General features: G+C 27.3%; 1 protein-coding gene across 1 annotated transcript; it reads left to right on the top strand.

The window, feature by feature from the left end:
* The first annotated feature begins 11,137 nt into the window (after positions 1-11,137).
* On the top strand, positions 11,138-11,821 carry LOC145842897 (ubiquitin-conjugating enzyme E2 2-like). Its single transcript, XM_082950372.1, has one exon. The coding sequence runs from the start codon at positions 11,138-11,140 to the stop codon at positions 11,819-11,821; it is 684 nt and encodes a 227-aa protein (XP_082806498.1).
* The last annotated feature ends 5,218 nt before the right edge of the window (positions 11,822-17,039 follow it).

Genomic DNA, 17,039 nt, shown 5'->3' with positions numbered 1-17,039 from the left:
ATGTTTGAAAAAGGTTAGCCAATTTTTTTTAGAAAAATCTTTAAGAAACTTACATTGAATTTTAAGTAAAACTTAACAAAAAAAAAACATTTGGTTATGCTTAACTTTAGGTGAGCATGCTTTGATTGGTAACTTATTTTTTTTTTTTTCAATTAAACTATTTTTCTTTCTTATTAATTGTATTTTATTTTTACTATCACTGTTACCCCTAACCCTTACCCGAGGTCGGTAGCTTTTTTTTTTTTTGTTTTAATTATCAACTTTTATTTATTATAAGTTACCAACCAAAGCTTCCTCACCTTAAGTTAAGCATAACCAAACATTTTTTACCTAGGCGAGTAACCTGAATTTGTGGCAACACTGATATCAAAAATAAATTATTGTATTTATTAGTCTATCTAAGCTTAAACTTTCAAATTCCAGGTTTTTCAGGTAAAGGAACACCTTGTTTATAACAAATATTTTGAAATATGCTTTTAATTTCAGTACAAAATATTTCTTAATTATATACGTGATTAATTCATAATAATGTTGACTTAAAAGAGTTTTATAAGTGAATCATTTATATAGTTGAAAAACAAGATATCCTACCCTAAAACTATTTTAACCAGGATTAGTAATTTAGATTAAGCTTCATTTTTCAAGAATATAGTCAGTTCAGGGGATTTTATATTTCAAAAAGTACGTATGTAATGTGAAACAAATATTATACAACTGCTATTGGGTCAGCTGCAATAAGGTTTTGGAAACTTTTATTTTTAACTTAACATTGTGCAAATGAGTTTAGAGCTAGAGATTTTTTTTTGTGTAATGTCTCTTTATGTTATTTCCACGCACAAAAAGTTAAAATAAACTTAACTCTAAGGTTGGAGCAACAGATGCACCCTACTACACAAGCACAACAATAAAATAAAGATGTAATCGTTAAATGTATACACCAAGGCAGATTTGCTAGAATTTTTGATTTCGCATGTTTATATACATATTACATACACGTTAAATATAAGCTGCTTTTAGCTTGCTATTACTGTTATCCATTTAATTAATAAATACTACTCGAGCATTACATTTCAAGTGAAGTAGATATTATTGTTTATTGATTGACAAAAAAACGCTCAAAGTAATTGGTCCTAACTCTTTAGGACCTAGTATATGGTATACAAAAAAATGTTTTGGTTCTCGAGTCATACACCACTTTAGTACAATTTACCGTATTGTCCACGACTAATAAACAAAACTTTTAATTAGTTTAATTCCTTCATTGTGAATACAACTAAAAAATGCATACCAAAGAAGTCAAGACTCTGTAAGCATTGCGCCTGCTTTCCGAGAGAAGAGAGGAGTCTTTTTTTGCGTGTAGCAAACCGTATAAAATCAAGCGCCGCGATAAGGGCGTAGTCATTTTTTTGTTTTGGTCATTCGGTGTAGTCTTTTATTTTGATCATCAGATTCGGAGGCATTGTAATTTGAGGCTTTCAGTATAGGCATTCAGTGTAGACGTTTGACTTGTGCGTTTTAGAGAAGACATTCAACGCAGGCATTTAGACGAAGGCGGCCATTTTGAAGTTATCATTGGATTGTGACAGTTTCGACCTAGTCATCCGATTCGGCTCTTTGACTTAGTTTCTTTTTCTTGATTCATTCATTTGGTTCGGAACGTTTTAAGGAAAATCAAGTAAAATTCCATCTAGTAAAGTATTGACAAACAAACCATTCGAGCTCTGACCTGCACGTGTAAACATGCGAGTGTTTCTTTTTCATTTCATACTTTTTTCATTTCATCATTTGATGTGACATCTAAGTCTTTTGATTTGTCACAAGTTGACTCTAAATCCATACTTTCATCATTTGATGTGACATCTAGATCTTCTGATTCGTCACAATTTGACACTAAACCTATACTTTCATCATTTGATGTGACATCTAAGTCTTCTGATTTGTCACAGTTTGACACTAAACCCATATTTTCATCATTTGATGTGACATCTAAGTCTTCTGATTTGTCACAATTTGACACTAAATCCATACTTTCATCATTTGATGTGACATCTAGATCTTCTGATTCGTCACAATTTGACACTAAACCCATACTTTTATCATTTGATGTGACATCTAAGTTTTCTGATTTGTCACAATTTGACACTAAACCCATATTTTCATCATTTGATGTGACATCTAAATCTTCTGATTTGTCACAATTTGACTCTAAATCCATACTTTCATCATTTGATGTGACATCTTGATCTTCTGACTCGTCTTAATTTGACACTAAATCCATACTTTCATCACTTGATGTGACATCTGAATCTTCTGATATTTCACAATTTGACACTAAATCCATACTTTCATGACTTGGTGTATAATTTTTAAAATAGCGTGTTATACAACTTTGATGAAAAGCATGGTTACAATAGAACCTTGTTAATCTTTGACCATTTATTTTTAATTTTTCAGTGCACATTGCACAGTCATCATTTATGATACTTGTTTGATCATTGTTTGTGTAATTAAATGAAAGCTCATCAATTCTTGATTGTGAAACTTTTCCACTCATTAAGTCCTGTGTACGCCTTTGAATTTTTTCTATTAATTCATTGTAAGAATAGCAAAGAGTTGTACCTTTTTCATTTTTTAGGAACTTTATTTCATTAAAGATATCAAAGTCTTCTTTGGTCAGAAAATTAAGTTTTTTGTTGTATATACTTTCAACAAACTCTTTACAATCTGATGTGAATTTTGTATTTATGTTATGCTTATATTTATGAAGGTTATATTTTTTGGAAATTAAGTAACTAAAATCTTTAAATTTTTCATAAGAAAATAATGACTCACTACTCTCATATGATTCAAACAAAAGAATAATCTTATCTTCATCAGACAAAAAATCAAAGCTGTTCACGCGTAGAACTTTTAAATGTTTCACTAGAAAATTGTACAATTCTGTTCGAATCTGGATAAAAAAACTTTTTTTGGCTGGGTTACTGTCTTCATAATTTTCATCTAATTCAAACATCAATCTCAAAAAATGGTGGGTTACATCGAAAACATTCTTTTCAATTTGATCAATGAAACTTTTGTCTTCACTTACTTTAGGGCACATTTTGAAGTTACCTAACAATAAAACAAACAAAGATGAAGTCTAAATACTAGTTATTTATAAATACAGATAACACTTTAAAATGCTACCTTAGTTTGTTTATTTATAGTGACTTCTTAAGGTACAATATAAACTACTCTATTTAAATAAAAACCTGTTTATTTTATACAAACTTAGATAAAAATTAAACAAAAAGTTTCTAGTTGAACACCAGCTACAAGTATAGAAATTGAATAGTTTTTGCAAACATTATCACTATGACTTAGTTACAAATATGGGCATTATCACTGTTTGTTTTTAGTTTTGTGTATTCTAATGTATTTTCACGATATGTTTAACTTTTTTTCTGTATCTATATGTTTTCATTTACTATTAAATTAATAAAAAAAAAGTTTTAACAAAGTTATTAAAAACAAAGAACTAGGTTTAACAATAAAAAGAATTTTAACAACTATTAAAAATGGTCAATAAATATAAAAGTTAAATACTTATACAACAGCTGTGTAGCTGTAATAAGATGCATTATAAAACAGTTTTAAGATATTATTCATAACTTAATAAGCATTATAAATCAAAATCAACTATTTCAAGTTTTACTAAAAAATCTTCATGTAATCTTTTATTTAGAGCATTAAAAATTGAATTCAATTCATTATAAATGCTTATCTATTGACGTTTGTGGATCAATACACGTTGTAATTATGTACTATAGCTTATGATTTATATAATTTAAGCTAACGATAGTTTAGCTCAGGTTTACTTTGTAAATACAACTATATTTTTTCGAATTTAAGCATGGCGTAAGTTTGGTGGTTGTAAATGCTACATATCTTACACTTAAATCTCAAAGCGTCTCAAGAAGACTAGGTAAAAACCTGTTTGGTGTTAAAAAATCCCCGGTAGTATAGTTTTAATTAACATCTTAATTTACTGCAGTCCTACTGCCGGGAATTTTTTGACACTAATCATAGTGCTTTAAATAATTCTGGCACTAGTTTTAACGAATGATGTAAAAGTTTTAAACTATTAGATTTAATACTTGTTATAACAACTTTACTTTCAAAAACCGTTTGAAGAAAATTCCACAACAAAATTTAAACAATTTTTTTTAGGTAGGTATGATATAAATACAACAGCTACGGTTTTAAATTTAACAGTAAACACTGTTTTGACAATTTTGAATTATATTTTTAGAATCTAAATTCAGATATTACTCATATAAAAACCTTTGATATGTGTGTTATTTTTAAATAGCAAAAAAGTCTTCTTCAGTAATAACAATTATTATGCTTTTAGTAAGATATTTTAACAAAATTTTAACAAAGAAACACAAAATAATTTTAGGGATACCATTTAGTTTTTCCGCGAGAATTTGAAAAAGTTTTAATAGTAAAGTTGCAATAAAAGCAGTTTTGTATAATTTCTAAAATTAAAGAGTACGTATACGTTATTTTTAATAAACTATTTTTCTTAAAAATCTATGCTCGGTTAATTGCGATTTTATCTTAAATATTTTAAACCAGGCTATAATAATCTATGGAAATTCTAAACTAAAAATTAATGCTAGAGCCAGACTGTAATACTTTGTTATGTTTTAGTATAGGGGTGGGCAACGTTTTTCAACCAGCGAGCCGGATTCGGAAAATTTTAGTCTTTTGCGGGCCGCAGCCTTTCGAATTAGTGATTTACCGAATACAGTATCCGGATCCAGTCGAATAATGACTTTTTAGATCCGAATTCGTGTGGAAACTAATTTTAAGTCGAGATACGAATCCGGTCGGATTCTAACGTAAATGAAAGTTTCGGATCCGGCCGGAATCTAATTTTATGGATACAGTTGATCACTTTTTTAAATCCTTCAAATTAAAAAAAACTTTCTCAAGTCTGTAAACTTAAGATGACTGATTGAGACATGTCAGATGTTTAAATAATATTTATAAATGGAATTTACATTGTAATAGACAAAGGTACTTATGTAAAATATCGTACTTAAAAAGCACTTTGCTTAGGGAAGTTTTACAAAAAACTAAGTTAGAACAACACAAAATATTAGGACAAAATGGTGTATTTATTAGTACACATTAATTTATAAAGTAACTTTTAGCTTTTCTTTGAAGTCAAATTCTTACAGTTTTGTTTTGTAAAAATGTAATACAAAGTTTTATAAAAAAATTTGTAATATTGAACTTTGCGGGCTTGTAAATTCGCTAACGGGCCGGTCATTTTCATTTGCGGGCCGGATACCATTAGATTTTAAAAAACGGTAGCGGGTCAATTATTTTCACTCTGCGGGCCGTACGTTGCCCGACCCTATTTTAGTATAAAGATATAGCAAGCTATTTCAGTTTCTACTTTACTTATTTATTACTGTGTGCTATGGTTTTCTTGATCTAATTACTTATTTACCATACCATTTAAAATTAAAAATTATTGCTCATGAATAAAAAATGACACACTAACAATATTTTGACGATTAAACATATTGTGTTTTTTATTTTAATTTAGAAATTTGCTATTTAACATGAACTAATTAAAAGTCTCGATATTTCTTTGTAAAAAAGGCACTGTACTAAGAAAATGGAAATTTTGGATTTTAAATTTAGCTGCAGGTATCAAAATTTTATACAAATGAAGTAGAAAGGTCTTAAATGTTTTCTAAGTAAAGTAAATCCTTTGTTTTATTTGTTTTTAGATTATCTAAAATTTATTTTAGCAAGTTTTTCTAACAAAATATTAGTAAATTTTACTAGAGTAACTAGACGTTCTAGCAACTTCACAAATTTAGAATTCAGTTGTGTTTATTTGTATACTTTTATGTTTGGTGCAGATAGTAGTTTTAATATTTAAAAAAATTCCTTCCCCCTTTTTTATAATTATTTTGTTACATTTTATTAGCAATAGTTAGAAGTATGACAACTGATGTAAACTAAGCTATAAAAGAAAAACATAATGCAATCATAACTGTATATTTTGCCTTGCTAATAATTAAGTACTCTATTGTATTTTTTTTAAAGAAATTGTTTGAATATTTATAAAAAACAGTTTAAAAGAGTACTATCATAACCTTTATTAAATGGTTTTCAAATTTATTCTTATTGAATTAACAAAATGATTTTGTTGGAATATTAACTTAACAGGGTTGCCACTTTACCTGGAAACCTGGAAAAAATTGGAATTTGACAACTTAGGCAAAAATATCTGGAATTTTGAACAAAAATCACTAAAAAACTTAGAAAAACCTGTAACTTTAAACAGTTTTCACATTTTCAGTAGTAAAATTTCGTTTTGACTCAAAAAACCTATCATAAAAAAAAAATGTCATCATCAAAATGTTTTTATTTTAAAACATATTTAAAGTAGCTTTACAGTATCTTTTCAATGTTTTTATAGTATTTAACACAATTTCTTACCTTAAAATTAACTTAAAACTAAAAATTGACCCATAAATGTGTATTTTTAAAAACCCGGAAAAAATTTTGACAAAAAAAGGGGCAACTCTGACTTAATAAAAGCTACTATTTTTTTGCAACTAATAAATTAGAATGGCTACTAACTGTAATTGTTAGTTGTCTCTTTTTACATACTTTTTTTTTCATTCAGAACAATTGAATTTTCAAACAGTTAAATAATCTCTAACAATAAAGCATTTTGTAGTTTTATTTTAATTTCAACATTAACAAGAATTTTAATTTAAGCAAAAAGTATAGTAAGTTAAGTAAAAAAACTGTTAATAAATAATAACAACGAAGGCTTTTACTGTCTTTATTATCTTTCTATTGGTGTAATTGTTATAAATTTGAAACCTGGAAAAACCTTAGTAACATGGAAAACCCTAAAACTTGATAAATTTTGAAAAACCTGAAATTTTGTACAAAAATCAGTGAAAAACTTGGAATTTTTACAATTTACATGAAAAGTTATCAAATTTTGATAAATACAAAAGTTATATAGCATAAAGTGGTTTTGTATTATTTACAGTTTTGTATGTCATTAAACACGTTAAAAGTAGCAATAGAGCACCTTTTTAATATTCTTATCCTACTAAAGACAGCTTTTTATTAAAAATTGTACTTTCAAAAACTTGGAAGAGGTTTAAAAAGCCTAAAAAAAGTTTATAGAAAGTTGTTAAGGCAAACCTGTCACATGTATACTTTATAATTTTATTAATTTCACCTTCAAATTAAACAAGAATTTGTATAACATAGGATTAAGCTATTTTTATTTTTTGTAATTTACGATAATGGTTACTTATAATTGTTTTACATTTTCTAACAAAACTCTTAAGTATGTGATTTTAAATATATACATTTAAAGTTTATAAACTCTAATACAAAAATATTATCAATGTCTAGTATTGTTGCTTTTAATAACATTCAAAATATACAATAAATGTTTACTTAAATTTTAAATAATTTGTATGTAGTAATGTAAGTTAACAGTCAAATAAGTGTCATCAAGATATTAATTATAAAATTTCATTTTTGTAAATTTTTCAGGGTTGCAAAAAAACCTAGAATGCTGGAAAAACCTAGAATTTGACAATTTAGGCTAAAATACCCGGAGTTTGAGAAAAGAATACTTTAAAAAAAGCCTTGAATTTTGAACAAAAATCACTATAAAACTGGATTTTTTTTAACAATACTAACACGTTAAGCAATAAAATTTCGTTTTGACAAAATAATCTATTATATAACAAAAAAAATTATGTTATCATTAAAAAATGTATTTTTTTTTTTTAAATATTTTTGAAGTAATTTTACAGTATCTTTTCAATGTTTTTATACTATTTTACACAGTTTCTTACCATAAAATTAACTTTAAACAAAAAATAGATCCAAAAATGTTTACATTTAAAAACCTGAATGAAATTTTGAAAACCTGTAAAAAAATTTCCTAAAAAAATTAGCATCCATGATTTTCTATATATATATATATTTTATTAAAATGTCTCATTTACTCAGTAGCATGAACTCATAAGTAAAAAATAAAATATCTGATAAAACATAAAATTAGAAGTTAATTAGTTGATATTGTTTATGGGTGCACAGCTGTTTAAGTTTGGTAAATTTAAACCCCCACATTAAACTAAAAAGTTAAAAGGACAACAAGTAAAAGGAATTTTAATTTTGGAAAAAAAATAAAAATACTTATGTAGGTTTTATTAATGGGAACGGGTCGATTTTGCTCGAGGGGACACTTTTGCATGGAGACACTTTTGCACGAGGGGACAATTTTGCACGGCGACTCTTTTGCATGTAGGGATACTTTTGCACAAAAGGTCACTTGTGCATGGCAATATTTTTGTACGGCAATACTTTTGCACAACGTCCTATTATTATGGCTACATCACTTTTGCATGCATGTCAATTAAATTTTAGCTAGAACCAAATCTGTAACAAAAAAAAAAAACTTAAAATTCATAAAAGACTCATTTCAAAGATAAAAATCAAAGATTTAAAAACGAGAGTATAAGTAAAAAATCAGTCTCTAAGTTTTTATTTAAATTCCACACTAGATTAAGTTTATATTTAAAAGTTGGCGAAATTCAGTTTATTGTTATTTAAGGTATTTAAAAATTCTTTAAATTAGAATTCACAAAAAATGTACTTATCTACTTTACCTTATTTAAGTAAAAAATATGATTGGAGTGATTTGTAGTACGTTTTAATACTGTTCTTTATACGTTCTTAATACTGTAGTTTATACTGTACTTTATACTGTACTTTATACGTTCTTAATACTGTAGGTAAAACTTAGAATAAAAACTAAAAGTTAAACAACAAATTGAAAATCATAATGTTCTAAAATAATTTGCGTTTAAAAACTATCTTTATATAACATAATTAAAATAAAACTTGTATTTAATTTATTTAAATTTTTGTTTAAAAGTAAACAATTAGAAGTGTGCAATAGTGCAGCTCCGTCCAAAATTGACCGGTTTTTTAAAACTTTTGCGGTGCATAAATATCTCCGTAATATAACGCCGTGCAATAGGTGATGCTCGTGTGAAAGAGTTGCTGTGCAAAATTTTCCACTCGTGCAAAAGTGACGCTCACCCCTTATTAATATCTACAAGACATATTTTATTTTCGTAAGCATTTAAAGATTAAAGGTTTTTTAAGGTATGGCTTAAATAAGAGCTAAGTTATATTTATTTTTAGGAATTATTAAACATCTCACAAAATAACTTAAATTTGCAAAAAAGAAATTAAATGGTTTGTGTAGATTAAGAAGACCTACATATTTATTTCTAAATATTTGCAATGTATGCTACTTTTTAAGACATAGTAAGTTAAATATTGTTTTAAAAATCTTAAATGCAGGAATTTGAATTATCATGTAAACATCCTTTATTACCTTAAATTTGAATATATAACAAAACAAACTATAAGTTTAAATGAATATTTAATAAAACAGTAATGTAAATTTCTTAAAAATGCAGATTTGTTTTTTTAGATATTTACTGTTAGTTGTAATTTCATTCTAAAAGTTTAAAACATTAACTAAAAAACCCAAGGTAACTATAAATTAGTATAAAATAGCTTTTAATAAACCTTAAATACCAATGTTATTAAGTTTTTATTATTGACTACTGAAATTTACAAATTCCCTATGAAAACTATTTTGATTTAGAATTATTATTACTGAAAAATATTAAAATGGTAAAATAAAATGATATATTTTAAGTTAAGTATAAATTCCAAATTTATAATCAAGTAATTTCATTATGTTGATGTCGTAGTCGATAATTTATATTGACACGGTCAGTTTTATTGAACTATAGAAATAAATCTTGAAAACTAAAAGAAAAACAAATATTAAGCTAAAATACAATTAAAAAAAACGTTTTAAGAAGTACAAAAATCTTTCTAATACAACTTATTTTTAAATATATGTATCAAAAATAGATAAAAGTCACCTTTACAAAAATTAACTTTTACAAGTAACCAGTAATGTTTCACTTAATATATTATTTAATCTAAGTAAAACTGCAATATCTAGTTCAAAAACCACGACAACCATTCTAAAATTTTTAAAAAACGGAGTAATTTTTCTTGTCCCACTTTTCACACTATAATTTATTTGTTCCTAAAAACTCATTTTTACAGAATTTGTTAACTTACAGCTAAATAGATTATGTTTATTTTTTGAGTTAAAATTTATTAGGTTGTTGCTATAGTCCATAGAAAAAGTGGGACATTTTGCGTTTTTTTATCTTACAATATACTTCCAAAAAACGTTTAAATTTTCGACTTTTGTTTTAAAATTTTAAGAAATAAGCTTTAATGGTTAGTGTATTTATATTTTAGGTTAACTTAATCATTTTCAAAATATAGGCTATTTATGGTCCGTTCAGTATTGGTCTTTAATTAGGGTCTCCTTGCTTTGTAAAAAGAAGTACTAAATTTTAGTTCACTTACTAATAACGATATATTTACTCAATCATAAAAAAAACTTACTTTAATATTTTGCTAATTATGATACGAGAACTAAGAAAAAATTATAGACCCTTTTGTGGTTTCTTGATTCTCGCACTATGTTTAAAAAAAAGATTGAAATGAGCTTTTAAAGACATAAACTAAAAAAAACTAAAACTTTTAAAGTAACAAAACCATTTTACTAATAGTTGTTTTATCTTTCAAAAAGTTGTTATTAAAACCAGAATCAAAAACATAAACAGTTTCTCAAAAAATTTAAACTTAAGTAAATAAATTATTACTACAGCATAAAAAAATTATTCAATTAACTGAAGATATCTAACAGAAACAAAAGCTTTAGTTTAAAGAAAGGTTTAGATTTCACTTTCTTAGTGTCTATAGTTTTTTAAAAAGTTAAAATGACATGAAGATCAGTTTTTACTAAACTATCAGTGTAATTTAAAGTCATGATGTTTTATAAAATGTAAAACAGTATTGATACTTTTAGGGCTTATTGGTTCAATGACAGTTAATACTTTATTTATTTAAAAGTGCAATCCTTACAGACTTTTAATAACAAGTTACGATTTTATTTTCTTACTGACATCTTTGGGAAAACAAGATGAAGGGCGAAAAAAAGAAAACTTCACGGTGGCCTTCGGCAGTGGCATCGTACATTTCGAGTACGTCGTATTCCACTGATAGTACCGGTGCAATTGTGTCCACCACCGTCACAAGAAAAATTGAACCGGTGCGTTTTGAAATAATTACCCGGCCAAAACTTTCGGGGCGAGGGAGAAACGAAAAAACATCTTTCTCGCGTGGAAGTTCACCGCCGCTTGAACTTTCACCCGACCGCTTGTCAACGAGAAGGCTGCGTAAGGAGCTCGAAGACATCACATCGGACCCCCCGGAGATGATCAGCGCCCGGCTGAAAGGCGACGACCTGCGCCAATGGACGGCCGAAATACAAGGACCTCCGGGGAGCCCGTACGAGGGCGGCACCTTCCGGCTGAACCTCAAGTTTCCGGCCGGCTATCCAGCGCAACCCCCGGTGGTGACTTTCGCCACCAGGGTGTACCACTGCAACGTCGACCGCCGAGGCCGCATCGGCGTGGACATCCTCCGGTACGAGGGCTGGTCTTGCGCGCTGACGCCGGCAAAAGTGCTGCTGTCGGTGCAGTCACTGCTGACCGACCCCAACCCCGACGACCCGCTGGAGGCCGAAGTGGCGAGGCAGTACGTCAACGACAGGGAGGCACACGACAGGACGTGCAGGCGGTGGACCGAGATGTACGCGAGCTGACTGTTACGTCACTTATTGTTTTTTTTTTGAGCTCACCAATAAAATCTTTTGACCTAAAACTTTTATTTTTTATGAAATAGATGCTTGAAAAGTGTAAAAAGTCACGTCATTAACGGAAACTTAGGTTTTAATTTATAAAATTTACAGAGTATTTTTTTTTTGTAGATTGTATAATAGTTTTATTTAAAAGTCAAATATAACTTCAGAAATTTTCAAAACATTCTATATCTTCTGCTTAGTTTTAAATTGGTTATATAAAAATTTTCTGAATTATTATTGCAATGCTGCATAATATCAGCCAGAAATGGCTGTATTGATGTGCAAAGTAATGCATTTAACAGGTAATAGTATTTACAAAAAAACTTATTATTGCTATTTTTAAATAACTCAGTGAATAGTTAAATTGTATACAACAAAACAAAGAACATTTTTTTACCCGGAAAACCTTTGCACTTAATATATAATTAATAGTCTGTAATATATTTGATTTATACATGTTACAGACTTAAGCTGAAGTTATATCTTTAGTACACAAAATATACTAGTTTAAACTTTTATGTTCTTATATTAAATGTAAATCACCAGTTTATTAGTTCAAAATATTAACGATGCTTACATTTAATTCCATTAAAGATAACAGTTTATTGAATGGCTAAAAAATATTTTGTCCAAGGACCTAGTGTACAAAAAACCTTTCAGTACACTACTTGGACACAGTTGAACTCCTTGTACTGGACTTTTGTCATTTATTTGAATTTTAGTAAAAAATTTCCAATAATTTTGTTATCAAACTAAACTAATTTTTAAATTATTTGAAAACAGCATTAGTATACGTAGGTTAACAAAATAGTTGATCAAACTACTTCGTCAACTTGTTAAGATCAACGAATTGGTTTGATCAAACCTTTTGTTAAACTTGAGCTTGTCTCACGGCATACAAAAGTCCAGGCCTCTGTTTAATGTTTTTGTTGATAGTATATGTAAGAAATTGAGTTATGCTGCTTAAATGAATAAAAATTTCTGTATGCTATTAATTTAACATATATTTTAACTTAAGCAATATGCAACTGTATAAAAATAAACATAATTGTGTATTTCTTTCAGAAAAATTTCATAAAAATGTTTTGTATTGCAATACATTGTTTTTATAGTAAAGATTCAAAAAGCTTTTCTGCTATTGATTGAGCATAATACTTGAAAGTAAACATTTGACTGCTAGTTTTGCTAAGAGTTCTTTATAATAATTTCATCTTTACACCAAGTAATGACTGTATTTTTAAATAATCTCAAACTTAAAAGTCTGTATAACAGGGTTTCCCAAAGTGGGCGATTTTAGTAAGTCGGGGGGCGATAATTAGTAAGGGGGCGAAAGGGTAGGCGATAGCTAGTAAGGGGGCGATTTTGAAATTTTTGGCTGTCATTAAACTTTTAAATTGCTATTTTACTAATTTTAGCTTGCTATTAAATATTTGACCCTGAGGTAAAACTTAAACAAAAAAAGTTTATTTTATTTATGTAAAATATAGAGACAAAATTCAAGTGCTTATGACTCCTACTTTAAAGTAAACTACAATTTTTCATTCATATATTTTCTTATTTAAAAATTACATAGATCATAGACGATCGGAGTCCCTCTCACCATTTTATAACCTGACATATATGGTATTTGGGATCATAAACCGTTCATAAAAATCTATGTTATATATTATTAAGTTTCTAGGTAAATTGGCAACGCTGTATAACTTCATTTCTTATTCTAACTTAGTGACTTTTCAAAAAACAATTGAAAATATCATGAGGTGATAGTTATATTACCTCATGATATTTCCAATTATATTTTGAAAAGTGACTGATTTGAACTAAAATTGAATTTTTCCAAAGAACGAAATAAAAGCTTTTGGACTCAACAAAAACTAAGGCAAAATTATTTAATCATTTGAGAGGAATATAGATTGTTGTTTATAGTTTTTCCTTTTAGCTATGTTGTTGAGAAAGCTTTCAGATCAGTTATCAACATCTTTAGCAAAAGATCTAATCTAGATATTTGTAGAGGCTTTTTATTACTGATTAATAATCAGATAAGAAAAACTTGCAAGCAGTCATGAACCTCATCCTTCACATTATATTAGACTTCAATAGCAGACATTATTTAATGAAATTTCTTTTGTTTTATTTAATCTTTTAAAATACTTTTTATTTAACCTGGTTTGTATTGTATTTAAGAAGTCTTTTTATAACAAATTTTTTTTAAGTTGTCTATTCTACAACAGGTTTGCATAATGCCTAATAAATATTAATTAGACTTCCTCTTGAGTTCGCACTTTTTACCCAAAAAAAAAGTGCAAAGATTTATATTTTCTAAAGTTTAACTTAAATAAAGTCTATTACTAACTAAGTATTAATAAAACAAAAAATACATAATTTTTAATATCTTATATAGATCTATTTTTTAATGAATGTTTGTTTTATGTTTTAGTTAATTTTATGTTTATGCATAACGTTATTGCATATAATATATTTAAATTTATAATTTTGTAAAAAAAAAGGTAATAACTTTTGAGTTTGCACTTTTTGATTTCGTTCAAAGTGCCAACTCAAGCGGAAGTCTACTGTATTTATTAAATCATTTATGTTTTAAATCTGATATTAGTTTTATTTTGATCTGGTTAATTTTGTAGTTTATGTTTGTCGTTTTGCATTACATTAGAAGTTTTTATAGCATAGTGATTAAAGTTTTTGTTTGAAAGAAATTTATTTGAAATATTTTTGTTATTACTTGTTTAATCTGTATAAATAAAAAAATCTTGATAACCATTAAAGTTTTTATTTTAAGTTTTTTTTGGTTTTAAAAGATTATAGATTTGAGGTCTCTATTTGAAACTACTTCAAATTTTTCATTTAAAACATTTTTAAAATCAATTTTATTTTCCAACTTGATTTATTATCGTTAAAAAACCCATACATTAAGGAATTTTAGATTATTAAAACAAATATTTTTGTTTTATCTTAATTTTTAATATTTTAGCAATTAGAATGTGTTGTTTATTTTAATAGTTCAACACTAGCTTTTAGTTTTTCACTATTTTCTTCTGGTAAATTATCATAGGCTAATGACTAGAGAAAAAATAAATTTAAAACAGTATTAAATAAGCCATTAAAAAGACTGCTGCAGTTACGAAACAAAATTTTAAGCTAATTAAAAGAATTTTTTAATCGATTGCTTTCTGTTCACAGAATTAACTGTAAAACTTTCGATTTTTTTTTTGAATTTATTTAAAAAAAAAGAAAATGTTTAAATTAAGGTTTAGTTTCCTAAAGGTTATTCCAAGTCAAATACTATTTAATAGTATTCTATTACAAAACATGTAGTTTAAAAAGTTTAAAATTAAGTTTTTAACTTTACAACTAACTTGCTTATAATATATCTTAGCATTGAAATTAATAACTTTACTTCATTAACTGAAACTGTTGATGAAACCACTTTTCATGTGAGATAATCAACCAGTCGGTCAAACTTCCTCAAACTAGATCAGAAATTATGTTTTGTTATTTATTTTATTATGTGTAATATAAACTGTTCATTTTTTTATAAATTCTTTATCTCTGGTATAGTAATTTTAGAATATGCCTATTTATAAAATAATTTTAGTACCTTGTGCGGCTTAAAAAAGTTAGTTAGTATTAACTTCTAAATGTCCGAAATTCGTTATATGAGAGATTATTATAATGTCAGGTTTAAATTAAGATTTCAGATGGGTAACGTACGGTTAAGATCCAGTCAAATATTGACATGCTAAGTAACTTGGAAACTAATTGTGCAAAAGAAACAAAATTTAGTTTTTTGATACTAAATATTTTGAAATACACTTTCAATTTGGTTTTCAGTTCACAATAGTATTTCCTAGATCACAATAATACTAAATCATTTTATTACAATTTTGCTCGAGTTTTTTAATTTTCTTATATGTTATTTTTTAAGTTATGCAGTCCGCAATTACATTTTTTAAACGAGTTGAAACTAGAAAAGATTTTTTAGTAAATATGAATCACTGACTACAAAAGTTGTCCACCACTACCCTAAAAGTTTCATTAGTTTCAAAACAGTTCATATCTAAATAAGACTAATTACAGATTACACAAGGTTTTTTAATAATTAAGTATTTTAATACATTTAACTGGGCTTATAAGAAAACAAATTTAACTTATTTTCTCAAGCCCTATAAACTACTTTGAACACAGCTCAAAAGTGCGTGCATAAGAAGTACCAGACTAAATTACATTTCGAACACAACTTTTTCGGCTCAAAAGTTTCTACTCAAGAGAAAAACTACTTTGTAAAATCGTGGTGGGCGATTATTTTTCGAATTTCTGAAAAGGGGGCGATTTAGAAAATGAGTTTGGGAAATCCTGCTGTATAAGATAGTAAAACTTGCTTAAAGAACAATGGTTTGCATCCGGAAAACTGCAAAACGCGTGCTAAATGGGTCCTCAAAGCAAAAAATCTGTCGCCTACTTAAAAATATACTTTTGAATAAAAATTTAAAAAAATTGATAAAAAGTAAGCTCTAGGTTAAACAACTAGTACTTACTAGTGTTTTATTATAAATCATTTTGTTACGATTTTGATCAAAATAGTATTTTTTCCAAATAAGTATAGTTTTTAAAACAATTACAGCCCGCGGAAGACTTTTTTAATTTTGAATCAGGGTTTTCAATAGTGCGATACTTCTTTTTCTGGGCTACTAAATTGAGGAGCAATACAGTACAGTAGCGAAAGAGTAATAGATTTTGAAATTTTAAGCACTATACGGTTGATGACTATAATGAAAAACATTTACAGAAGCCTGAGAGATAGATTGATAGCGAAGAGTTTATTTTAATTTATGACCTGGTGGAAGTAAGGTAAAAAGATCTGTTGATCACGTGAAAGTTTAAGTCCTTTTTAAGCTTAACTTACTATTTTAATTCAAGTGACGGCGATTCTGATTCCAGTATTTTGTAAAAGCCATGTTCTAAATGGCCTTGATAGCTAAAAGTTTAAAATTTTTTATTTTGCAGCGTACGTTTCTCCTTACACACCGTCGCTGAAGTATAATACTAATAAATTTCACACTTTTTACTATATAAAGATTGGGTATTTTTTACAACTTAGCACATATTACAAATCAGTAAGTTTTTCTTTAATTACACTAAATTTATTAGTAACTTAAAAGCAAAG

This window comes from Thalia democratica, chromosome 8, assembly GCF_965202585.1.
Source record: "Thalia democratica chromosome 8, ktThaDemo2.hap1.1, whole genome shotgun sequence".
NCBI classification, from domain to species: domain Eukaryota; kingdom Metazoa; phylum Chordata; class Thaliacea; order Salpida; family Salpidae; genus Thalia; species Thalia democratica.
Note: the sequence above shows the minus strand (reverse complement) of the source record. Positions and strands in the feature narration are given on the sequence as shown.